This window comes from Neophocaena asiaeorientalis, unplaced genomic scaffold (assembly GCF_003031525.2).
Source record: "Neophocaena asiaeorientalis asiaeorientalis breed wild unplaced genomic scaffold, Neophocaena_asiaeorientalis_V1.1 scaffold1148, whole genome shotgun sequence".
In the NCBI taxonomy this organism is placed as follows: Eukaryota; Metazoa; Chordata; class Mammalia; order Artiodactyla; family Phocoenidae; genus Neophocaena; species Neophocaena asiaeorientalis.
Window position 1 is genome coordinate 134,455 of NW_020174071.1, and position 25,894 is coordinate 160,348.

Below are 25,894 nucleotides of genomic sequence, written 5' to 3' on the forward strand. Positions count from 1 at the left end.
GCAGGTGGCTGTGCTCTTTGGTTTGCCTATCTCGGGCCTCCCGCCAAGCAGACAACTGAACCCACGCCCCGGGCGTGTCGCGGCGTCACGCGGAACTTCCCTGTCTCCACACTTCAGTCCATTCGCTAACCCGGCAGGAACTGAGCTTAAACTGCAAAACTTCTCTCACCTCCGGACGTGGGAATTACAGGTTTGGAACTCAAATCCCCGCGGGTGAGAGCCAACAGATGTGAGGAAAGTTGGGAGGCGCGCCCCACACACGCCCCATCTAAATTTGGGTCGCAGTCCTTTAAGAACCGCTTCATTCAAGACTCCGCCGGGACCAGGCAGTGTGGGCGCGCCAGGATTGGTAGGTTCGGGTGTGGGTGTTGCTCAGCAGCAGCGAATGAAGGCGTGGGGTGGTGTTTCAAGACTCGCGCATGCGCGCCGCCGGTGACCTGGGCCAGGTTCGCCGGGTGGGCTAAGGTTGCGGAGAAGGCTGAGGGTGGCGCGGCGGCGCGGCGGGAGGGCGCCGACTCCCGGAGGCCGCTGTCGGGGCGAGGTGAGGGCTGGCGGGCGGAGGCGGGCGCTGCGGTCCGGTAGTCAAGAGCTGGCGGCGTCGGGTGTGGCGCAGGGCGGGTCTGGAGGTGGAGGGCCGTCCCTCCCCCCCGGGCCCGCCCAGCCATCAGGCCCGGCTTAGCTCTCCAGGGCTTCGTCTGGCGTCCCGAAGTCTTTTGCCCCCCCCTTTTCTGCCGCCGGCTGCTCTCCTGACTCCAGGACGATCCGAGGTGCGCGCCTGCCAGGAACCCTCAGCGGCCGACGCGGGTAGAGCGCTGCCCCCAGTGGGAGGAGACGGGGTGTGTCCAAATGATAAAGGGGATGATTGTTTCCTTAATTATCCACGAAACTCAGGTAGAGTGTTTTAATAGCAAACTTCCCTTCGCGTGCCAATATTATAAGACTTGGTTTACCAAATACTGGGTGCACTAGACCAGCTTTTCTGAATATCAGATGTTCAGAGGTACTGTATATTTGTGTCCGTTACAGTATTACATCTAGACTTCCAGAGCCAGAAGGAATAAGCACCCCGGTGCTTAATTAGGTTTGTAGACATCAAAGCCACAAAAGAATATTCCCAGTGGTTAAAAGTAACTGGTGAAATTTGTGACACGGTCAGAAAAGTAATAAAGCTCAGACGGTGGATAGGGTAAATCTTCATTAAATTTTACAAAGAAGGGAATTAATTCTGATAGAGATAATTTTAGTAAAATAAAAATGTAAATAATTGAAAGCGCATTAATATTGCTAAACAGAATTAAATTGACACAACAGTTTGCTCTGGAAAATACATTTTAGACAATGTTGTTATAGCTCTAAGAGTTTGTGTTTACAACACAGAGGACATCTTGGGGTCCCAAAGCGTTTTATTCTTAGAAGGAGCCTCAGAGATCCACCGCATCCAAAGATGACCAATGCTCAGAGAGGAAAACCAACTTATCCAAAGTAATACAATGAGTAAGGAGCAGTTGTAACTAGTGTAATCCTAGGCCTTGGCTGCTTTTATTAACAGGTCTCTGATTAGTTCTAAGTATCAGTGCTCCAGGGGAAGGAATTGTTTTCGGGAAATAGAGTAGCTGTAATCCCAAAGATTGGATTTAGAGAAGCAGAGTGTAGTGGAAAGATCATAGGCTTTCCAGTATTTTGAGTAAGGAAGTTTTGGATGGAATACTGGCTCTACCACTTAAGCCTTGGAGCTACAGTTTTCCCTTCTGTCCAGTGTAGATTATGCCTACCCCATAGATGTTATGAGCATTAAATAACATTATCAGTGTAAAAGTTCCTAGCACAGTGCCTGGCATATAATATTAGTTGCTATCAAATTCAGCCCCCTACTCTTCTTAGCTCATAACAAGTGACAGACTTGACCTCTACCCTCTCCCTACCCCATCCCCAAGCAATGCGGAACCAAGGCACTTTCTTGAACTACAAATGAGGTAACCAGTTCTCAAGTCCTGTGGCTGAAGGTGAATTCAGTAAGGATGATATAACTCTATTTTGTCTTCTGTATTTTTTAAAAATTTATTTTATTTTTGGCTGTGTTGGGTTTTCATTGCTGCGTGCGCAGGCTTTCTCTAGTTGCGGCAAGAGGGGGGCTACTCTTTGTTGCGGTGCGTGGGCTTCTCATTGCGGTGGCTTCTCTTGTTGCGGAGCACGGGCTCTAGGCACTCAGGCTCAGTAGTTGTGGCGCACGGGCTTAGTTGATCCGCGACGTGTGGGATCTTCCCGGACCAGGGCTCGAACCCGTGTCCCCTGCATTGGCAGGTGGATTCTTAACTACTGCACCACTAGGGAAGCCCCTGTCTTCTGTATTTGGGATTTGAGGAGTGGGTAATGCCTTATGGTGAACGCTTGTGTTTGAATATTTGTGTGCCAAGTGAAACTTGTTTTGCCCGTTTAAATTACTATTTTGCAAGGCCTGGTCATTTAATGCTGTTTGTCTCTCCCCCTTTCTTTCTGTCTCTCTTTTGGAGGGAGGAGAAGTGTATGTGGCAGGGGTTTGAGAGAGTGTTAAGGATACAGGGACGAAAAGAAACCAATTGGAACAAGGGGGCCCTCCAGCTAAGCACAGTCTTTTGCCGGTGGAATATGGATAATCTCTGACATGAGCAGTTTATAAATAGATGCTGAGAAAAGGATTTAGGAAATGGCAGAGACAGACTAAAATATAATTTTGATAAAACCTAATAGTAACTAGAGTGCTATATTTGATTACTATTTCAGTTTCTATTTTTTAAAACTTCATTTATGTAAACCTCTTTTTTCCTCTCCAAGTAGAGATTTATCGTGGAAAAATTTTTATTAGTTTTAAAACTTTTTTTTTATAAGTTTTATTAGTTTAAAAGTTTTTATATTGGGCTTCCCTGGTGGCGCAGTGGTTGAAAGTCCGCCTGCCGATGCAGGGGACACGGGTTTGTGCCCCGGTCTGGGAAGATCCCACATGCCGCGGAGCGGCTGGGCCCGTGAGCCATGGCCGCTGAGCCTGCGCGTCCGGAGCCTGTGCTCCGCAACGGGAGAGGCCATGGCGGTGAGAGGCCTGCGTACCAAAAAAAAAAAAAAAAAAAGAAAGTATAGCTTTATTGAGATCATTTTTTTGGATGATTGTCAGTGGTATTTTATTTTTGGTTTCTATGTGTTTATTGCTGGTACGTAGAAAAAGAATTGATTTTGTATATCGGTCTTATATTCTGCAACCTTGTTGAGCTCATTCATTTTAGGAGTTCTTTTTTAGTAGGCTCTTTGGCATTTTCCATGTAGACAGCTATGCCATCTGCTGATAGGAGTAGTTTTATTTCTTCCTTTTCTATCTCCTGCGACTTTTCACATTTTTACCCTTCAATGGGAAGTGTGGGGAGATGGGACAAATGGGCTGAGTATGGTCTGTTGCCTGGTAGACTAATTTTTCTTTTTGCCGTCTCTTATTTTTATACCACTGCAGTTTCTTCATGTATAAAATGGGAATAATTATCCATTCATCCATTACAGATGGAAAAGCTATAAAATATAGCTTTATTGAGATCATTTTTTGGATTTTAAATGGTATTTTATTTTTAATTTTGTATTGGAGACAGTCCTTGGTGTGGATTTGAATGTGGGGAGATCAGAGGAGTGTAGATATAGGCAAAGAGTGCACAGAGGCACAAAGGTGAAGAGAGTAGTGTACATCCTGGGGCTCCTGTTTCCTACAGCTCACGGTAATTGAGATGCCAAATTACATCCCTAGTGTTCTTTGGGAGAAAAGTCCACCAGTGCCCATACCTGTTAATATCCTATCCAGGTAGAGGATCTGACAACAGGATCTGTGAAACAGGGTGTGTAGATCCATAGAAAGATGCATCAAAGCTGTAATAGCCTCCTCACTAATCCCTGGTTGCAGGGCTGCCACATGCAGAGGTGCAGTTTATGCCCTGTATGAGCACCTGCAGGGTTAATAGATGGGGGCTGACACCCAACTAGGCTCTGCCAGCAGAACTGGTCCAGGGTTGTTTCCACCCCAAGAAGCACCTTGTTCTAATTTGCCACAGGTGCCATGAGGCCTCAGAATCTGTCTCCTTTTGTTGCTTAATGGTGGTCACATATCATGGCTCAAAATTTAGTATCTTATTTGCTAAGTGACTTCCTTTAGCCATCTGTAAGAACTCTCATCATTTTGAAGACGGGCTCTGTGTCAGATGTGCAGAAATTCAGTAGGACATCCTATCCTCTCTGTTCTATTTTTGCCTTCTGCTTTCCTTGCTGCCAACTTTAGGTTAAATGCTCAGAAGCCCTCCGCTTCAGGTGAGGATATGGCAAGTAAACTGCTCAGCACCTACCTCGCTGGATGACCTGAAATGCCCAGGTCCCTGGATCCCACCCCTGCTGCATCAGTGTCAGGCTCTTCCTGGCCCTTTGGGACCATCTTGCTGCCTTTGTCCTGCTCCCCACTGTCACTGCTGTTGCTCCTGAGCCGTTCTGGTCTCTGTTCCCTCATCCCAGTTGGTTTAATTCTGCAAATGGAGAGATTCAATAGAGAGAAGGAAAAGGAGGATTACAAGTGAAGAAGAGACAGGGAGGCTAATGGAGGGAGGACAATTGGGAGTGACATAGCAGTAGAGGGCAGGGAAGTAAAAATAAAAGCCACATTTACATTTGTGGTGGGGGTGAGGGTGAAACAACCCAGAGTGAACATTTCAAGGGCAGTGGTGTCCCTGGCTCATTACTCGGCCCTCAGTAACAAGGTGACCTTCCTTCCTCAGGTGTCCTCATGACTTCTCTTGTGGACCATGTCCATGATCCTTTTTGCCTGTGTGGTTAGGGTGAGGGATGGACTGCCCCTCTCGGCCTCCACTGACTTTTACCACAGCCAAGATTTTCTGGAATGCAGGAGACGGCTCAAGACTTTAGCCTTGCGACTGGCCCAGTATCCAGGTCGAGGTTCTGCAGAAGGACTTGACTTCAATATCCAGTAAGCAAGCATGTTCACTGTTCAAGAACATCTTAACCACGTGCAGAGGTGACATTATGCTGATGACACTGTGTGTTAAAAGCAGGTCTCACATCAGACAGCAGTCTAAGGTTGTGTGTATTTACAATAGAATCAAAGGGACTCAAGCACTGTTGCCCCAACTCCCACCTTTCTTTCTTTCTTTCTTTCTTTTTTTTTTTTTGTAATTAGTTTTTATTGGAGTATAGTTGCTTTACAATGTTCTGTTAGTTTCTGCCGTATGGCAAAGTGAATCAGCTGGCAGAGCGGCCGTGAGCATCGGCAGGCCCTGGTCACCCAGTCTTCATGCCTTTAGTTTGGTAGTTTTTTCTGCATTAGGTGCAGGGGTGGAAAAAAGGCGAGTCGAAAGGAGATACTAGATTCAAATGTCAGGAAAGGAAAAGGACGAGAGTGACGAAGCCAAGAAAATCAGAGAAAAGACTTGACTTAGAGTTCCTGCCTTCAGTTTTTGCTTTTTTAATTTTTTCACTTTTTAAACATTTTAAAGTAAAAAATGTTTATATGACAGGAGCAGGGGAGTAAAAATGAGCATAAGTAGGTCCCTCTTCTCAAGGAACTCCAGGTCTAATAAGGGGACGAGAGGAATATATAACTGAATATTACACAGTGGGGCAAATGCTCCAGTGGGAGTAGGAATCAAGTGGTTACAATAATCATGGTAATAAGAGCTAATATGATTGTTTTCCATGGTCCAGGTACTACTCTAAGTGCTGTATGGGCTTATGAGGTAGATAATGCTATTATACCTGTTTTACAGAGGAGGAAACTAAGGTTAAACAGCTTCCCTAAGGTTAGACTGGTAGTAAATGGTAGAGCCAGGATTTGAATGGAGGCAACCAGGCACCAAGGTCTGCTCCTCATGTGTTATCTCATTTCTTATTCTAGGGGTTAGAGTAAAAAGGCGTTCTACGGAGGGATGGGGCAAGGCAGGTTTCGAAATCTCAAAATGGCTTGTTGTAGATTTCACACCATTGTTTTCCAGAATTTAGGCCTTCACTTACCAAGTTCTTTTTGTTCCCCTTGAATAGTAAATTTTTGATTGACCTGAGAAGGTGGCATCCTTTCAGGGGAATTCAGTCTCAGAATTAGTAAAACAAAAGGAAAAGTCCAGGCCTAATCCCAGGCTTGGTGGTATTGTCAAGCGAGAAGGGTCTTGGCCTGAGGAGGGATCCGGATGGTAGGCATATGAAGCTGTCACCCTGTGGTATGGGCTCTGGGTGCTCAGGAGCTAAAGCTGAGCTGCATCTGCCAACATCTACAGCTCCTTTCTCTGGCTGCCTGAAACCACCTTCCTCGGTGGTCCCTTCCTCATTATGCTGTGATTATCTAACAGTCTATGTGAACTTTGTGCTGTACCTCAAATAGGAAACCTTTTCTCTGTTCAAACAAACAAGCAGACAAAAAACCTATCACTTCAAATGAAGTTCTGGGTACTTCAGTCATTTTTTGACAAGTAGAATGTAAAATGTTCTACTCATTGGTATTTTGACTCAAATATTCACCATTATTTTCACAGAGGAAACTAAGGTTTTTGTTCCTTACAGGTGAGCGGTCCCATAGCTTAGTTAATAATAAATAAGTTAGAGTGATCACACATTGTTAGTGGCAAATGCCACTATACATTTTAGAGGAAGTATAAGAAGGGCACGATCCCCGGCAGGTATAGCTGAAGAGATGCAACAGACAGCTCCAGGACTATTCAAGGCCCAGCAGATCCAGAGTTGAGGCAACGTGGCGTCTGGGTGCGGGATGCAAGTACATGGGTCTGTTCCCTGGTAACGCAGATGACGCTCTTTTGTTCCAGCTTTTCTTCTTCGAGGGATGTAGCCTGCATGGCTATCTGCTCCCGCCAGTGTCCAGCAGCCATGGCCTTCTGCTTCCTGGAGACCCTGTGGTGGGAATTCACAGCTTCCTATGACACCACCTGCATTGGCCTAGCCTCCAGGCCATACGCCTTTCTCGAATTTGGTTCGTAACCCTCGTTCGTATTGATTGTTCTCTCTCGCGGCATTGTATGTGTAGAATTTCCAGTTTGGATTTGGCTTTGACCGTCAGGGAAAACCACTGGAGGTGCTGTAACATGTCACTGGAGAGCAGCCTTATACCATGAGATTTCACAGCAGTGGAAGGGGCCTGCAAGCTTGGAGATTCAACACTGTGGCTTTTCATCTCTCCAGAGCCTGGGGCAGGGTGGAAGAATGGCGAAACCTATATCTTATTCTGGAGCAGGCGTCAGCAAACTGTGGGCCAAGGGTCTGTTTTTTGTAAATAAAGTGGAACATAGCCATGCTTATTCTATTACTAACGGGTTGTCTGTGGCTGCTTTTGCCCTTCCCTGGCAGAGGTGAGCTGTTGTGATGGACCCTCTAGGGCCCATAAGCCTAAAACATTGACTCTCTGGCACTCTGAGAACACTGCCAACCCCTGCTCTAGAGCAGCGCTGCTCAAGGGTGGTACCCGTTCTTCCAGCATGAGGGACGTACAGAGAGTGAGAATAAGAGTTTAGAAATTCTTACAGTAATTTGGCACTCCTGCGATATTTTCAGTTGTATTTTATCAAACTATCTGTCTGCAACCATTTGGAAATAAGAAAAAACTGGTCCTTCATGCAGAGGTTTGAGGAGCACAGCTCTGCAAGAGGATACTCCTTTTCTAGGCCCTGCCAGAGAGGCCGTGTGGAGGCTCAGGGCTTTGGAACACAGCAGGGTAATTATAGCGTACGCTATCAGTGTCTGTCAGCCGTGATTCAAGTCATCTTGAGATCCTGGAGAGGAGGAGTAGAGGTGGGAGTTGGGGGACATTCTCTGGTCTCGGTGTAAATCGCCATCGTCCCTGTGATGCTCTTGAACGAGGGGCTAGCAGCATTTGGTACTCAGGGTCAGGCGCAGGGCTGGCACCTGGAAGTGTTGCCACTTATGCTTCTGGCAGCTACTGCTCACATCCCCTCATGTGGTCTCTGGCTGGCCCATCAGTGATGGGGCCGGCACCCCCTTTTGGTGCTGGGCAGCTCCCTGATACTCGGGCCCCAGCCTGGTAGCCCTGTGACATAGACCATGAGTTCTGCCTGAGTCTCCCTGTGAGGATTGGTCCAGCTGCCGCTCTCAGCCCCACTTCTTCTTCTGAAGGGCGTGCTGTCCCCAGTCGGACCACAGCTGCAGCATCCCTTGACTGTTATTTGATGGGCAGCTGGTAGACCTGTGTTCTTCTCTCCCCTCATCTCTGCATGCGCCTTCCTTCCAAAGCGGTGGGCTTGGTCTCACAGGAGACCCTTCCCTGCATCACGTTTATTCATTACTGAGTGCGAGTAGAATATAAGTAAAAGTATGTGGGTATTAGAATTATACATGATTTTGCTTTGCCAATATGTATGAAACTTCACTTCAAATACTTATTAAAACTTGGTAATGGTTAACACTAATGTAAATAAAAGAATTAAAACCAGTGCCTTTCAGATATATAATCCTAGTTTGCACAACATACTCACAATGATTCGTAAGTTTTTTTCACACGCCTTTTCTTGGGATAATCAGGTCAAAAATGACTGTCCCCATTTTTCTATCGTAGAAATATTCTATGAATGGCCCAGGATTGTACTAGGAGTCGTGGCTGAGCTAAGACTCAAGCCTCTGTCCCCTGACTCCCTTGCCACTGAGGTTCTGATGGACAGACTGTCAACGTTTTAATTATTCTGCTTTGAAGAGATTGATGAGACCAGTTCTGATACGTACTAATCATTTGACCTTCATGTGTAGTTGACACTCTTCAGAGTCTGGCTGACTTACTAGCTTGCTTAGAAGTGTAAACTTCATTGTGTACGTGTATTGTCTTATAACATCCATTGTAATGAAGACACTCAGCTTGGGTCACTCTCTTTTCGCAGACAGCGTCATTCAGAAAGTGAAGTGGCATTTTAACTATGTAAGTTCCACCCAGATGGAGAGCAGCTTAGAAAAAATTCAGGAGGAACTCAAGTTCCAGCCTCCAGTGGTTCTCACTCTGGAGGACACAGATGTGGCTAACGGGGTGATGAACGGTCACCCACAGATGCACTTGGAGCCTGGTAAGTGGCCTGCTGCTCTCTGACGTTGATAAAGATGAGGTGAGATTGTGTATTTCAAATGCACAGTGACTGTTTTAGTAGGAAGTAGGAAGGTGTTTGGGTGGGGGGCAGTGTATAAAATACGTGGGGAGAAACATGGGCTGATCTTGTTCCAGGTGGCTGTTATAAAAAACTCAACTGTTGTGACCAGTGAGTCGATCTGAAGAGAGGCAACTCTTTTGACGAAATTCAGGAGAAGAGTGACTTGGCAGGTTGTTTTCTTAACCAGGGTGAAATCTGCACATTTAAATGGTGTAAAGGAGATTTTCACTCTCTTTTGCTGGAAGTCACTTATTGAACTGTACAGATTTGTACATTCTCTCTCTCTCTCTCTCTCTCCTTTTTTCCTTTGACAGTGAGTCCTTATCTCATCATTTAGTGAAACATTGGGAATCTCCACTGAGAAACCCCCGCTCCTTGATGGAGGGAGTGGAGGGCTGTGGGGATGAGAGTGGGCAGGGGCCAGAGCCAGGGCTTCTAGACCTCTCGCTCTCTGCTTCTCTGTGGGACCCGGGAACATCCCTCTATCCCTTTGGATTTCCGAGTCCTTATCTGAGGAATGAGGTGTTAATGACCGTGCTCACAGCGCCCTGGCGTCCGTGACTTAGTCTGGCATTAACACCAGTAGCCGCTCAATGCCTAGCACATAGCAAAGCATGCTTTTTTGCATTCCTTGTTTACAGTTACACACAATTAAACCAATCTTTAATCAAAGTGGATATTTACATTCTAAGAATTCTGTAATGGTGTAAAAGCTGAATCCTTCCCTGGAAGACAGAACCATCTACATTATAACAGTCTAATTACTTTGTTTTAACAGTTTTATACTAAATTCATTGCTTGAATTTTGAAAGTGGTGTATTAAAAATGTTCACATTTTTGGCTTAACTTTGTGTTTCGATTTGATCTGTTTCAACCAGTAAATTCCTGGATTGGCTCTTACGCCATTCAATAAGTTGTTGTAATTTATATTGGGATTGAACTTAACTTTTGTGGGAGGAAGACTGGGTAATCAGACCCCAAGCTTCTCCTTTGCCATATCTGTAGACAGGGTAACGTTGTGATGTATGTTTTATCTTATAAACACTTAGACAAGAGGAGAAAATCCAGAAAGTGTCAACTTGCCTGTCTTTCTAGGATGTTTTACTCTGGTTTGACTCCCCCTATTGTTCCAAGGCTAGAACCTTTACAGGTAGCATGCTCTGTTCTAACAGAAACTTTGAATTGCTCAGTGGAAACTCTAACACACTAACAGTAGGCGTCAGTTGGGTTGTGGCTAGATATCTGTGTCTCTGTTTGCGTATGTGGGAAATGTAAGGACAAGAAAGGATGATTTAAAAGGAGCATAGCAAGGGAATGGGTGGGACACTATTTAATTGGGTGAACCAGAATCCGTTTCAGCAGTTATCTTTAAAGAGAGAATGATCATTTGTCCTAATTAGAGTTCCAGAAACAGCTTGTAGCTGAAATAATCAATGTTTCCCTCCTCTTCCCAATAATTTTGGAATTAAAAAAATTGCATTTGCTGTGAATTGCTCCAGAAGCACACATGACACTGAATGTTGTGCTTGTCAGAAAAAGAATGGAACATTTTACAAGCTGAGGGTTGAGCTGTGTAATAGAAATGCTTCAGGATTTGACAACCAATTTACAGCTAAAGCCATAAACTGCTTTAAATCAGGATTTCTCAACCTTAGCCCTATTGACATTTTGTACTGGAAGTTCTTTGTTGTGAGGGCTGTCTTGTGCATTGTAGGATGTCTAGAAACATTCATGGCCTCCACCCATGACAGATGCCAGTGGCAACCTTTCCCCAGTGGGGACAACCCAAAATGTCTCTAGACACTGATTGAGGGGCCATATCGTCTCTGGTTGGCAACCACTGTTTTAAATAGAAAGGAAATGAAGCACTTGAAAAAATCTGTGCTTGCTCAGAGAAGTGGCCTCTTTCTGGAAGAAATTCACCTTGGATTCCCAGATCCATTCTGTCCTTCATTTCTTGCCTTTTCCCCCTCTAACTACAGCTGCTTTTTAAATTAATATGTTTGCAGTTGTGTGTTTAACATAATAAACCTTTTCATTAGCGGAAGTCTAGTTAATGTCTTTATTTTTCCTTCATATGGAAATTATTTTCACTAGACACTTCTCGTTTTTCATTGTGAAGCTCCTAATTTCCGAATGGAACCTGTGACGGCCCTGGGCATCCTCTCTCTTATTCTCAACATCATGTGTGCTGCTCTGAACCTCATTCGTGGAATTCACCTCGCAGAACATTCTTTACAGGTAACCTTTCATATACACTTTAAATCAAAAGACACATGATGGAAGAAACAGATGGGGATACATATTATTTATAAGGCTATTATGTACTACATTTTAAAATTTGAAGTAAAATTTTTACTTCTCGTTTCATTCTTTGTCGTAAGTTGAACAAATATGAAACTTGCTCTTTTGTATCTGTTCTCCTAAGACGCCAAAGGGCCCTGCTGGGATACTGGTGAGAAATGGAAAACTTGCTTCAAGGACATCAGGCCACCCCATGGCCCTGGGGACTCCAGGAGTCACTGCGGGGGCTGGATTGTTCATCCAGGGCAAAAGTTTGATGCTCAGACTTTAACGTTCAGGCCCCTCTTTCCCCTGGGGAGAGTGGCCTCATAGTCTGATTTATACCATTCAGGTACCAGCTTCCTGGTGTCTTTGTCAAAAGAACTGTGTCACCGCGAAGTTGATTCGCCAGCCTGCTCATCTCAAAGGACGTTTCAACTTCAGTGCTTTTTAAATATTATTTTTAAATTTTGAAGTATTTCCAACACTTTAAGAAAAAGTATGGAACCACTATGAACATGAACAGATAGATGTTACTATTAAAAACAGAGCCGTAACGCTCGCACCGAGGCACGTGGTGGCTAGAGCCTGAAGCGCAGCTTAGACTGAATCTCAGGTGGCTTATGGGGACCGAAGTGTTTGGGGAACAGCAGCAGGCCTGGGCCGTGAGTGGTGGCTGGCTGTTTCCACACCCCGTCTTTGGCCAATGTGTGGTGTGGTTCCCATTCCTATTGTTTACGACGACTCATAAGCAGATGCTTACCGAGTGTCTGTATGCACTAGAACAGGTGTTCGTTGGTCAAGACATAGTCCCTGAGTTGGGGCACATAGCAGAGTGTGACAGCATCGCTAAGGAGGTGGCAGTACTGGGGGGTGGGAGGAGTTGGGGAAAGCTTAGCTCTTACAGATGAGTTGGATTTTGAGAGGTGGCAGGGCTGGGGGTGGGGGCATTCCAGGTTGAGGGCTCAGCACACATGCATGGGGACTGGAGGGCGCTTGGTGTGTCCAGGCCATTCAGAAGGATTTCGTGTCACCCCCTGGTGCGATGCGTGAACGGGGGCCTATTTCTCACCCAGCCAGGGATTTTGTACTGTCATCCATACCACACCCAACGCGGAGTAAAGCACTTCACGTCATAATGTTTCGTGTCCTCTAAATATTCCTTTCCTTGTGTTCCTCGTATTTATCTTAGGTTGCACATGAAGAAATTGGAAATATTCTGGCTTTTCTTATTCCTTTTGTAGCCTGCATTTTCCAGGTGGGTGAAACGTTGATGTTTTAGTGAGTGGGCTAAACCCATGGCCTTACTTTGTTCTGTTGGAACCATCAGCAAGTTTCTAGATCCTGCTTTTGTTCCACCAAGGCCTTGGTTCAAATGATGGATATAGTACCAGCCCTTAGTGGAAGGACCCTCCACCCATCCTGCCCAATCCTCTCATTTTACAGAGAAAAGACCTTTGGGCTCAGAAAGGGAAAGCCACTTGCCCTAGGCCTCAGGGCCTTTGACAGTGCAGGACAGAAACCAGGAATTTGAACTGGGCTCCCAAGAAGTGAGGGCTGAGACTGCAGTGGGGATTGGGTTGGGCCTGAGCAGTATGAGGCAGGGTCCTGCCTCGTGCTTATTGTCGGGGCGTCCAAGTACAGAAATGTCCTTCTGCAGAAGTGACACCTATGTATATGTGTTTCTTTCTTTTTTTTTTTTTTTTGTAAGCAGATATTCATTTTTAGTTTTTATTTATTTATTTATTTTTGGCTGTGTTGGGTCTTCGTTTCTGTGCGAGGGCTTTCTCCAGTTGCAGCAAGCGGGGGCCACTCTTTATCACGGTGCGCGGGCCTCTCACTAATCGTGGCCTCTCTTGTTGCGGAGCACAGACTCCAGACTCGCAGGCTCAGTAGTTGTGGCTCACAGGCCTAGTTGCTCCGCGGCATGTGGGATCTTCCCAGACCAGGGCTCGAACCCGTGTTCCCTGCATCGGCAGGCAGATTCTCAACCACTGCGCCACCAGGGAAGCCCCCGTATATGTGTTTCTCTTCAAACACAGGACTAGGTTAAAAAATTTGTTGTTTTTAATAGTAATACCATCTGAGTCAAATCTGTCCTTAGGAAATGAAACAAAAATTATAACAGTAACTACAGCCCTTTGATTATTAGTTATTTTCAAATAAGCTGTGTACTTAAGGAGTCGGGTAAAAAGGAGCTTTTGAATCCCCTATAGGCAGAGTTAATTCTAGTAAAAACCTGACTCTCTTTCCTCGTCCTCCACACGGACTAGGATTTTAGTACCTTTTCTGCATGTTTAAGCTTCTTCTTCTTCAAGTTCTGTTCTCAGGGCACTTCCTCTCTCTCCTGCATACATCCTAGATGGCCTGTTTTTAAGAATTACCTGATTGTGCAAAAAGAAATTTTCATCCCAAGATTGAAAATGCACTCACTTTTTTAGAAAACAAGTCTCTAAGACCTTGGGTGTTGCCAGGAGAAGTTTCCTGGAGCCTGCATTTCAGGGCTGCAGGTATCTTACAGTTCCACCTTCATCCCCTCAACTGCAGTCTTACTTGGATAGCTCTTTCGATGGGGAACTCTCTCCGTGCCCCCCCCCGAGCTTTTGTCAGATTGTTCTGTGTTTTGAGAATGTGTCTTTTAAAAAAAAAACCAAAAAAAAAACCCCAACAGTGAACCAAAAAATGATTTCCACCTTTTGCAGAACAAGAATGGCCTCTTTCTGTGTGATAGCCCTACAGGAAATATCAGTCACTCTCCCTGCTATAAGACCTTTCCCTGAGTCGGATATGCTTTTTTTTTTTTCTCTCTCTTTCTTTTTTTTTTTTTTAGGCTGTGCCACTCAGCCTGTGGGATCTTAGTTCCCCGACCAGGGATCAAACCCGTGCACCCTGTAGTGGGAGCGTGGAGTCTTAACCACTGGACCACCAGGGAAGTCCTCAGAGATGCTTTTGAAGACATAACAAGGAGCCTGTCTAGGGAACAGTGGTCCCCTATGCAGTTGTAACTCAGGAAAAGCTAAAATAGTAAAAGCACAGCTTCTCTCAGCAGCCTTCTCACCTGTTATGACCCCCCTGAAGGAAAATTCATTTGGAGGCCTGTTGATCTTGTTAGGGTGTTCTGGCCTGGCTGTCTGCCCCTGACCTGCATCTCTTCTTTCTCTACAGCACAGCCTGGGCATTTCTGTCTGTCTTTCTTGAATTCTTTCAAGAGTGCTATGTTCTAGTACCTCCTGTGATGTCTTTTTCACTTTTCTTACCTCTTCCAAATCCCCACTTTCATCCAGTGATTAACAGCAGCTGATCCAGTGAGTCCAAGCTCCATTGTAACGAATTCAGTTTAATAAGCTAATGTGTATGAAGTGACACTGCGTGGCAGGTACGATAAGTGAATCTTGCATCTGACCTTGGCCATTTCATTACCTCTGATGGGACTTCCTCTTCTGGTGTCATTTCAGTGTTACTTGTACCTGTTCTACAGTCCAGCCAGGACGATGAAGGTGGTGCTGATGCTGCTCTTTATTTGCCTGGGCAACATGTACCTGCATGGGCTGAGGAACCTCTGGCAAATCCTCTTCCACATAGGAGTGGCTTTCCTGTCTTCATACCAGATACTGACGAGGCAGCTTCAGGAGAAGCAGTCTGACTGTGGAGTGTGAGGATGACATCACGGGATGAACGGATCCTTTGATTTTCTTGTGAGGGTCATCGGTGTTCCCCTGTTTGCTTCTCGACTTCACCTTAAGTTTCCACCCTTGAAGTTCCTTTCAACCAAAGCGGATTGATCCCGGGAGCTGAGATTTTTCATAGGTGCAGTTGAAAGCATAAGATTGCTTGACATCCAGTCCCAGTTTTGTGCCGAGGGTTACTGCAGAATCTCCAGTTCAGCACGATTACTTCGGACGGCAGAATCTGGGGGCTTATTCAGAAAGAGCATTATTGGAAGACCAAAATGGAATCATTTTGGTCTTTTAAATTGAGTAATGCGATAAACCACTAGATTCAATAACAGTAGTTTAAAGTAATTGGCAGTTGTCTCTGAGGAACCACTTAAAAATCTGTATCAGCTTTTCAGTCTAAATGTGACTTGGTTAGGTTTTTTTTTTGAGGGCCAGCAGAGGGTGAATTAAAAACTTTAAAAAGTGGTTTATAACTATAAGGTGGATAAATTTTGTTTACATTTTTTTGATAACTTAGGTCTGATATGATACCTTTAGAATATTTAAATATATTTTAGATATAAGTTGAACATGGCTTCCCTTAGGGTAAGGACAAACTTAAGCTGAGAAAATGGTTAAGAAAGCTGAATTCATTAAATTTATATATAACCTTTTATGGTAGTCGGATTGTAGGGATACAGAAATGTTTTGTATTTATTTGCAGGGTCTGTCTGAATACTTTTAAAATTGAGTAACCAGTGCTACCGGATCATTAACTTATAAGCATGAGCAGAAATGAGAATATCAGGATTCCTTGCAGTTGGCCACAAACCAGAGTAGGCGAGTCACATATTCATACGGTGGCACTTTGCAGTCACAGGTGGGAGAGGCTGCTGTCATCAGCCTTTTAGGTGGCAGCCGAATACCTGTCACTTTAATCATGTCATTTGATACTTGACCCTGTGTACTTGTTCTCAGAAGATCTCCCAAATCAATTACTCCTCCGCACCTTTCCCAATCATCTTAATTAGATTAAGGGCCTCATTTTTTTATGAACAAGAGTTAAGTATGTGTTAACTTCTTTAGAGCTTTATAGCTTATAAAGCTTTATAATTAACCCAGTGCTCTGAAAAGTTACTTTCCTTTCTCTCATTGTCAAAATATTGACTGATTATAGTTTTCCAAAATTTAGATCTGAATATGATCCCTGAGGTCTCTAGAAATTTCAGACTGGGTTGCCCAGTACCATTCAGGAGGCCGTTTTGGAAGTTTGCCCTTTTAGATTTTTCTTCACAGAAGTCCAGAATCTGAATAGCTCCACCACAATTGCATAGAATACTTTGGGTTGAATTATGTGATCTTGATAAATTAAAAAATCCTATTTTGGTAGTTTTTAATAGTCAAAAACTGTTGCAAGAGTCATTGAGCAGATGGGGAAAGCAAGGATGTCATTTTAGGGAATTCAGTTGTACTTGGTCATTACTGGTAGTGAATTGTTACTGAGCTACCTTGGTGTCACTTAAAAGTCCATGTGACTACGAACTGTGTTGGGAAAATGTTGCCATGGTAATTTTATTTTCTTATAATAGAATTTCCTATTCTTAATCAAACAAAGTATCTGGATATGAAAGTTATGCTGGCAACATCCTCAGATGTAAACTTCAGAGTTGTCTCCCCACTGATTTTGCATCTGCATAGTTTTCTGGATAGCCAGCAGGTGAATTTTCAGGCTTTCCGGGACATAATTTTGAACAGATGGTGAAATAGGATGGGAAGCTAAGGAGGGGAGACAAATCTTTTTATATTAGAAGCACACACGCAAAACTTTAAACATTGATTAGAACAGCTTACCCAATGCATTGTTTTCTTTTTGAGCCCGTGTGCTGTTGGTGTTGCCATGTAGCCCTGTACCCTAGATGGTCTGGGGTCTGAGCCTGTGATCCACATTCAGCAAGTAGTGAAGAACATTCCTTGCAGAGGAGACCCTCCTGGTGAATGCCTTCTGCCCTAGTGGAGAGGTTATTCACACCTGGTTGAATGTGGTCTGAATCCGTTAACATCTATATGGGGTTTGAGATTTACTTTTGCAAACAAAAGGAAAAAGATGCAGTCGACAAACACTGCAAAATAATGACCACATAAACATTCTTTAACTGAAATCCAGCTAAGAGCAGTCTCAGTTCACTGGTGGTAGAAGCTAATGATAGGAAAGGCGTTCTGGAGGTTTTATCCAGGCGAAACCCCAGGCTCAGGGGTTGACTTGGTTCAGGCCTGGAGTTTTGTAGCCCTGTGTCATCCTTGATGCTAGAAAGTTGACCCCCACGTTACCCTCACTCCGCCACACACCTTTGTTTTAGCTGTTCTAGCACCTTGATTCTCTCAGACGTTAACCGATCTCACAGGGCTGGATCCTGGGATAGATGAAATAATGTTGGAAAAACCTTAAAAGTGCCTTCGGGTGTCAGACGTGGCAAGATCTTGAGCATCAGTGTGTGAGGTGTCCCATATGCTGTATCTGGGCGGGGATGTGGCTCAATGCTCTCTGGCAGGGGCCAAGTCCAAGGGTTCCCATTCCGCAAGTGTGCTAGTGTGGGAACCACATAGACACTGCTTTTCTTTCCCCAGGCTAGCCTGACTGTGACGAGGACCATGCCTGGGTTTCCTGTCCTGCGGGGGGACAGTCAGGGGTATATTTGGGTGGGATTTCCTCTCGGTACTAGAGGCCTCACTGCCCTCAGCGGGAGGAAGGTGACCATAGGCTCCTGGTTTTGCTTCTCCAACTGGCACCCCTTTTATCTGTGAATCAAGGCCCAATGTTTTAAAGCTCTTCAAGGGGTAGGAAAAAAGGGTATTGGAAGGAGAGCTGAAATTAGAACGTTTAGCATCATTGCTACCAACCCCCCCTTGAGCTCCCTGTTCTTCTCCTAGGTGCCCCTGTTCAGGTCTCCCCTGCCTCTTTCCACTTCTGCCCCCCACATTCCAGTCCTGGGGACCGAGGCTGAAACTGGAATCTCTGGAGGGACGGGGAAGCCACCTTTCATCATAACGGATAGGGCGGGTCCAGGAGCTTCAGAGAGGGCATGGATGGCCCCAAAGCCCAGCCCTCTTCCCTGTGCACCCGCAGGCACACAGCAAGGCTGGCTGTTTGGGACTCAGGAAGCAGGGCTAGATGAGAAGCGGAGCTGGGGGCTGGCTGGCTGCTGGAAGACAGCAGCTGCCCTTGGCACATGGGGGCTGCACGCCACACCTTCATCCAGGGCTGCCGTCTGTTGTTCCTTGAAGGAGTTGGCTGCTCATAACATGAAGGACAGGTGGCCCTCAGAAAACAGTGCAGTGCAGATGAGGACCGGCGGGGAGGGAGGGTTTACGGTGACCAGGTGAGTGCACAGACCCCTGCCCCGACGTCACTCACATTCCAAGTGATTCTACACAGAATCCTGCCCAGGCACAGGGAAACCCTATCTGTGCACTGTGAGCGTTAATAATGGTGGAAGAAGAGAGAGTAGATGTGCCCTGGAGAGCTGAGGTGGGAAGGAGCGCCCTGTCAGCTGGCCCGAGGCCTGGAGGTCGGCGTGGCTCTCCCACTTGGTCTGGCCCTGCAGTGGTTGAGTCACAGCCCGCTGGCCGGGTATTCTCTGGAAAACGGTGGTAACGTCGGCCGGCTCCCCTGGCGAGCTGTCAGGAGGGTAGAAGCAGTAGCGGAGGGGATGCTGGGTGAATCCATTGTTCATGTGCAGGAGGAGAAAGGCTTTGAGTTGGTTCACCCAGCACGCGGCGGTTCTGCAGGCTTCAGGCAGTGCGGCTCGGCACAGCTGTGTCTTCTGGCCTTTACAAAAAAAGACCTCATGCTTTCATTCCAGACAGGTAGCAGCCTCTCTTCCTCCCCCTGGACCTGCCTCCTGCCTTCCAGGCACGCAGCCTTTGGTTCCAGCGGCATTGGGTCCTCCAGGATCCAGGGAGGTTGGTACTGTTGGTTGGACCAAACCTCATGGCCTGTTTCTGACCCAAACGAGGAGAGCTGATTCTCCCTTCTGGGAGCAGTGATGTCAAACTTCTGTTGCTGGGGAAACGTCATTGGCAGAGAACCTGTGGAAAAAGACTTGTCAGTAAAATCTGGGAATGGCCGGATATGGAAACATCTGCCCATGTGTACCGATGGCAGAGCTGTTGCCCACAAGCGCCTTTCATTTAGGGTAAAATTATCAAATCCAGTCTATTCCTCTTTCCTGTGCTTGGTACATATGACCTTCTTTAACCCTTATACTTACATGATTCTGGGTTGTTCCAGAAGTGTTATTTAATGAATCATTCATGTAATGTGGCCCCCAGGATTCCATTTTGTTTAGTGGACTTTTTTACTAAGAGCATTAAAGATTGAGGCTGATATAGACAGAGAAAACCATTTCCTTCATGTATTCATTTTGAATGCTTGCTGCCCGTGTTATACAAGCTTCTTACTGTTTTCATGTAATAACAAAGATCTATTTTGAGTAAACGATGAGTGCGTTTTAACAAACTTTCACACAGTAGTAAAGCCTAAACTTGTGTTAATGTTGGTAACAAATGTCGTATAGCCGTTTATATACTATGTATACATAAATTAAACGAGGTGGCTTCAGAAGTGGGAAGAGAGTAAATCTAAGGTGCTTATCAACTTGTGTGTTTGTATTTGTGTGAAAAATCCTGAGTTATGGGTCCATTTTCCTAGATGAGGTGATGTGGGCCTGGCATAATGGGGGGGGGTGTGTGTTGAGAGAAGTGAAATTCAGGTCCTCTTGTCCAGTGAGGTCTAGACAGGTGCAAGGGCTCAAATAGTCTTCAGCACTAATCCCCAGACTCTGGAATGCAATCATGGGTCCAGGAAAGACCTTGGAAAGACCAAAATAGCAGTTGCCGCACTGCCCTGGGGGCTGGAGGGGGCTGCCTTCCATGCAGGCTCTGCTTCTGCCCAGCCCTTTCCCTGCTCTGGGCTCTGAGCTCCAGTCTGTATGTACTCTGAGGGTGATGTCGTTTTCATTTCCCAGGACGAGCTCTGTCAGGAAATGGCCACCAGGGGGCACATCATCAGGTTCCCAGCTCAGGGGACTGTGCTGTTTTGCAGGATCGTTCCTTTAGCAGCTGATGAAATTCCCAGAAAGGAAACAAATGCACCAGCCTCTCCTGACGGCACTGAGTTCTGGGATTCGGGCGTTGGCAGACCCTTTAGATACCACTGGGTTCACCCCCCTTGTTGCTCAGGTGAGGAAGTTGAGGTCTGTCCTAGGTAGCCAATGACAGTGTAGCCCAGAGCTCTGTCCTCTGAGCTGAGACCAAGGTGCCATCAGCGCACCTGGCGGCACCCACAAAGAATAAAAAGGGATCTTGACCCGTGAAGGATGCCCTTTCTGTGCCAGGAAGGCTGGGTGCCGGGAAGGCTGATGAATTGCCTTCCTTTTTCTTGGACTCTAACCCCCTGTGGGGTCAGGTAGCAGAAGTGATGCCTGACAGCTGCCCAGCATCCTTGGGCAGTGCCAGCGGAGGAGTGAAGGGGCTCAGAGAGAAGGGGCCCACCTGAGTGCGCCTGGCTCTGCTGAGTCAGCTCTAAGACATCCCCGGATCGAATGTGCAGGGCAAAAACTATTAAGTTCACTGAAGAGCACGACGGAGAGTATCTGTGACGTGGGGTGAAAAAGTACTTCTTAAACAAAACGTCATAAGCACGACCCTTAAGGCAAAATGATTGATGAATCTGATGACATACAAATAAGGATTTCATGGGCAAAGTTAAAAGAATGAGAGAAGATATTTACAGTGTCTGAAACCAGTAAGGGATTAATATACAAGCAATTCCTTAAATCAGCAAGAAAGATGAGCAGCTTCAATAGAAAAATGAGCAGTTTGCAGAAGAGAAAACCCAGAAAGCTCGTAAGCATATGAAGATGTTTAAAATCATTAGAAATACAGAGAAATACATATTAAAATAACCATAAGACATCACCTTACGCCTGTGAGTTTGGCAAAATTTAGAAACCTGGATGGGACCAAGTATTGGAGCGAGTATGGGGATCTAGGACTTCGTGTACAGCAAATCTGAAGAGCAGTGCTACTGTTATGAGTTGAACTGTGTTCTCCCCAAATTCATATGTCGAAGTCCTAACCCCCGGTACCTCAAAACGTGACTGTATTGGGAGATAGGGTCTTTAAAGAGGTAATTAAGGTTAAAAATATAAGAGGTCATGTGGGTGGGCCCAAATCCAATATGACTGGTGTCTTATAAGAAGAGATTAGGACACAGACCCATACAGAAGGGAGACCATGGGAAAGTACAGGGAGAAGGTGGCCGTCTGCAAGCCAAGAAGAAACCAGGCCCACTGACACCTTGATCGCCAACTGCTAGCCTTCAGAAATGTGAGAAAATAAATTTCTGTTCTTTCATCCACCCAGCCTGTGGTACTTTGTTCTGGTGGCCCTAGCAAACTAATACAGCTGCCTACTGAAATTTACTGTACACACACCTTATGATGTGGAAACTTCACTTCTGGTTCTATGTCCCTGGGAACTTCTTACACAGATCTTTAAGGGGTCACGTATGAAGAGAAATGTTTACTGAAGCACTATGTGTGTTGGCAGAAAGCAATCTGTGTGTCTACCGTGGACAGATGAAGCGTGTAGGCTCACCATGGAGCAGCAGGCAGGAGGCAGAAGTACCAGATTTAGATGTAGTCACATGGATGCATCTTCAAAACATAGGACTAAAAAAAAAAAAAAATAATAGAACTGAGTGAAAAATAATATTTATACGATTAGAAACGTATGTGCACAAAATGATCTAATATTTCCTAAGAATGTACTCCAAAAGATACATGTCAAATTCATTTGCATGGTTGCCCTACGAGGGGCCAGGAGTTTGTGAGTTACATATAGAGATAATAAGGAATTTTTTTAAAAGAAGGAGGGCTGACTAAAGTCAGCAGTCAGGTCTGAGAGCCCTGGGAGAACCAGGGGGCCTGCGTTGCCCCTGGAGAGCTTTCCCAGGGTGCCCAGCCCTGACTGGACTTGACGAGGCTGACAGGGCCTGCCCCTGGGGGCCTCCAAAGCCCCACGAGCTGCCAGAGTGTTTCGGCCTCCAGAGCTTCTTCAGTGGGCAACCAGGGTGGGGGGAACTTGAGCCGAGTACAAGGGCTGTAATGGGCAGAGAGGGTTTCTGGGACCCATGGGGGCAGGGGCGGAGGGGAGAAAGCAGGGAGGAGGGGGCTCCAGAGAGGGAATGCAGGCGGGTGGGAGCTGACTCTGGCCACCGGGACTCTCTCCTTCTCAGATTCAGGCTGTCTGACCAGTAGTTTCCTGACGGAGACTTTCTCCCACATGAGGCACTCAGCTGAAAGGCTCTCATGTGGACAAAAAGCACACAGCTGCTGGGGGACAGAGGTGCACCCGAGGCAAGATTTTCCTCCCACCCCAGAAATAGCCTGTTCTGGCCACGGAGCCAGCAGTGTGAGCCCGCGGAAGTGAAGCAGGAGGGGCCTGGGGCTGGGAGGCGTGAAGGTGACCAGGACCATGACTGCCCTGATGGGTGGTTCCAGGCACATTTTCTGAGGCCGCAGGGATGAGAGCAAGGGCCATAAACAAGGAACACAGGGCCAGAGTGAGGATGCACTTTCTCACAGAGCTGTCCAACAGCGCTCGGAGAGGTCGTGAGCACTCCGCCATGAAGGTGTGCAAGCAGATGTGAGATGAATCAGATGGGACCTTGGAACATGCTGTCCCCATCTCAAAGACATCGTCTTGTCCGGGATGCTGGTGTCCGCGGGGATATCTGCCTATCTCCCGGAGTGCCTCCTGTTGTGTCCATCCCACGGGGTGAGCCAGACGCCAGTTGCAGGAAACAGCCTGTGCCAGCTCCCATTTGAAGAGCAAATATTAGTCTTTTCAAGAGCTGCCTGTTCTCTGTCACTTGGCACGGAGGACACTGAACCGGGGGTGGGAGGGTGCCACTTGGCCCCCCTGCCCAGATGGAGTCTCTGGACCCGGGTCACTGCCACAACGTAGCTCTAAGGAACAACCCTCCCCATGTCCAGGCAGGTATCCCCTCCTGGTGAGTGTGTGAGCAGTGGGCACTGGAGCCCCTACATAGAGGAGGCTTGGATGGCACCGAGGCCCCAAGTCCCAGTACATGGCTCTCACATCCTGTCCGGGCTGCTGCCGCAGAGGCAGGGGAGTGGACGTTTTGACCTAGACCTCAAGGTCTCTGGGCCCCAGTTCTGACATTATATATATATGGTTTTAAAACCCTCTGATTACCAGGAAAGGGGAATGACCTGTTGCTGCTCCACTATCTCCCTTTGGGGAGACCTCTTCCAACTACTCCAACCAACAGAGCACCCCTTAGCCAAGCCCCGCTTCTTGCCTTGTTTCTTCTGTAATTTTCCTCATTTATTATCGACTCCTCCATTGGAGGCTTAGCTCAGTGAGCACAGGGCCTCTGCCTTGGTCGCTGCTTGGAACTGTGCACACAGGACGTGCTCAGTAACTGTTTGCTGAGTGAATATGATGACGTTAATACTTTGAAAAATATTAAACCGATAGCATTCTCATCCGCTAAGCCCTGAAATCGTATTCCTCTGAAGCCCCTCCACCAGGATGACCGGGGCAGGGTGGGGTGGGTGAAGCCATCTCAAGGAGAAGGGAGGATGGAGGGGGAGGGAGGAAAGCCCAGCCTCAGCTGGTGAGTGGTGGAAACAGGAGGGGGTGCATCTCTCAGACGCGTGTCCTGGTATCATCCTCTGGGATGAAATCTTGAAGGGAAAGAAACTGAAAGCTGAAGACAGAGGGGGCGTGTGTCCCCCTCTGCATTGGAAGACGGCCCCCCAGGCAGCCTGTGGCCCTCAGGTGGCCCTGCTGGGTAAAAATGGTGGAGCTACAGATTTGATGGCAAGAAGGTCAGAGTGGGTGTCTTCTCTCAAGCCTCCCTCCACTCCCAGAGGCCTGGAAGAGTCCAGAAGTTCCTGTGTGCCCCACAGGGCACGGGGAAGGTGGCTGAGCTGGGACTGGTGGGCCTGTCTCAGCACTGCCGGGGCCAGTGCTGAGGTGAGAGCAACTCATCCCCAGGGCTGGATGGAGGCATGGCTGAGCCTGGAGGGGTCTGAGGAGCCAGAGTGAGCTGAGGTGGGACCCCAGCCAAGAGAACAGACTGTGAGCTCACGAGCTATGAGCACCCGGCCACCGTGAGTGTCCATCGAGACCCTAGTAGAAGACCCTAGCCCTAGTTTGGTGCCAGGCTCTGTTCTCTCCTGCCAGGAGGCCACCCGTATTGGACCCTGCCTTGTATCCTCTTCACCTACCTTTGCCAGCTCCTGCAGGATTAACGGGACCATCCCCCATCTCAGCTGTCCCACACAGCTCTCGCTTTGTGCCCCAGTCCCTCTGGAGTCAGTGTAGGATGCCTGCAAGGACCCGCTTACACTCAGGCCTGCCCAGCCTGGCAGTGTGAGGGCATTGCCGTGGGCAGACCTTGAGGTGTGTTCTGCCCACTCCTCAGAGGGTCCCAGTGGGACACGAGTTCCTGTTGGCAAAGCAGTGACCAGTTCTATAAACCACCTTGATTTTGGCTTTCTCTGTTTCCCTGCATCACACTTCTCTGTTCCTTGTTCCTGTTTCCTGGTCACAGGCTCTGCTTTCTCGGGACTCAGGCTACAAGGCCACCTGAGCCTCTGTGCTAGAAATTGCCTGTTGGCACTCGGCTTCCCTCTCTGGCCCCTTCCATATTTCCCTGTGTTGCAGGGGCTAGAAGGCTAAATACCACATTTCCCAGGCCGCCACGCTGCTGGAGATCTAGATGCAACTTGGAGGGAAGCGCTGTGGGAGAGAGTTGGAAGGCAGAAGGGAGATGGAGGCCTTTCTACCTGCAGTGCGGTGGCTGCCGGGTGGGATCTGGCAGACGTGAATTTTTGCAGCAGCAGGACACTTTGTTCCTTCTACTTCCTTGTCACCAGTTTAATGGATGTGCAAGTAGGACACTGACAATAATTTCCTACAAGGTGGCAGCTGGGGTGATGTGACCATGAAGCTAGGTGTGCCCTATTTTCCATTTCTCCAAATCTTTATACATTTAATTTCCTGCTTTTTTTTTTGACATCTGTATTGGAGTATAATTGCTTTACAGTGTTGTGTTAGTTTCTGCTGTGTAACAAAGTGAATCAGCTATATGTATACATATATCCCCATATCCCCTCCCTCTTGCATCTCCTTCCCACCCTCCCTATCCCGCCCCTCTAGGTGGTCACAAAGCACTGAGCTGATCTCCCTGTGCTATTTTACATTTGGTAGTGTATATATGTCCATGTCACTCTCTCACTTCGTCCCAACTTAACCTTCCCCCTCCCCGTGTCCTCAAGTCCATTCTCTTCGTCTGTGTCTTTATTCCTGTCCTGCCCCTAGGTTCTTCAGAACCACTTTTTTTTTTTTTAGATTCCATATATATGCATTAGCATACGGTATTTGTTTTTCCCTTTCTGACTTACTTCACTCTGTATGACAGACTCTAGGTCCATCCATCTCAGTACACATAGTTCAATTTCGTTTCTTTTTATGGCTGAGTAATATTCCATTGTATATATGTGCCACATCTTCTTTGTCCATTCATCTGTCGATGGACACTTAGGTTGCTTCCATGTCCTGGCTATTGTAAACAGAGCTGCAGTGAACATTGTGGTTAACTTCCTACTTTAAACCTCTTTCTGCACGAAAGACCTAGAGTGTTTTCTCTTCCCTGCACTGACCCATGACTGATTTGGCTTCCTCTCCTCCACCATCTAC

General features: G+C 46.8%; 1 protein-coding gene across 6 annotated transcripts; it reads left to right on the forward strand.

Moving 5' to 3' along the window:
- Window positions 1-111: 111 nt before the first annotated feature.
- Window positions 112-19,754, forward strand: SEC22C (SEC22 homolog C, vesicle trafficking protein). Of its 6 annotated transcripts, none has more exons than XM_024754561.1 (7): window positions 112-190; window positions 4,773-4,981; window positions 6,825-6,988; window positions 8,901-9,080; window positions 11,284-11,402; window positions 12,637-12,702; window positions 14,900-19,754. In XM_024754561.1, the coding sequence occupies exons 2-7, from the start codon at window positions 4,800-4,802 to the stop codon at window positions 15,098-15,100; spliced, it is 912 nt and encodes a 303-aa protein (XP_024610329.1). In that variant the 5' UTR covers window positions 112-190; window positions 4,773-4,799; the 3' UTR covers window positions 15,101-19,754. The 6 variants fall into 6 exon arrangements, with proteins under 6 accessions (XP_024610329.1, XP_024610332.1, XP_024610327.1 ...); XM_024754559.1 differs by lacking the exon at window positions 112-190 and adding an exon at window positions 399-541; XM_024754562.1 differs by lacking the exon at window positions 112-190 and adding an exon at window positions 428-541 and having other exon boundaries at window positions 4,748-4,981.
- The last annotated feature ends 6,140 nt before the right edge of the window (window positions 19,755-25,894 follow it).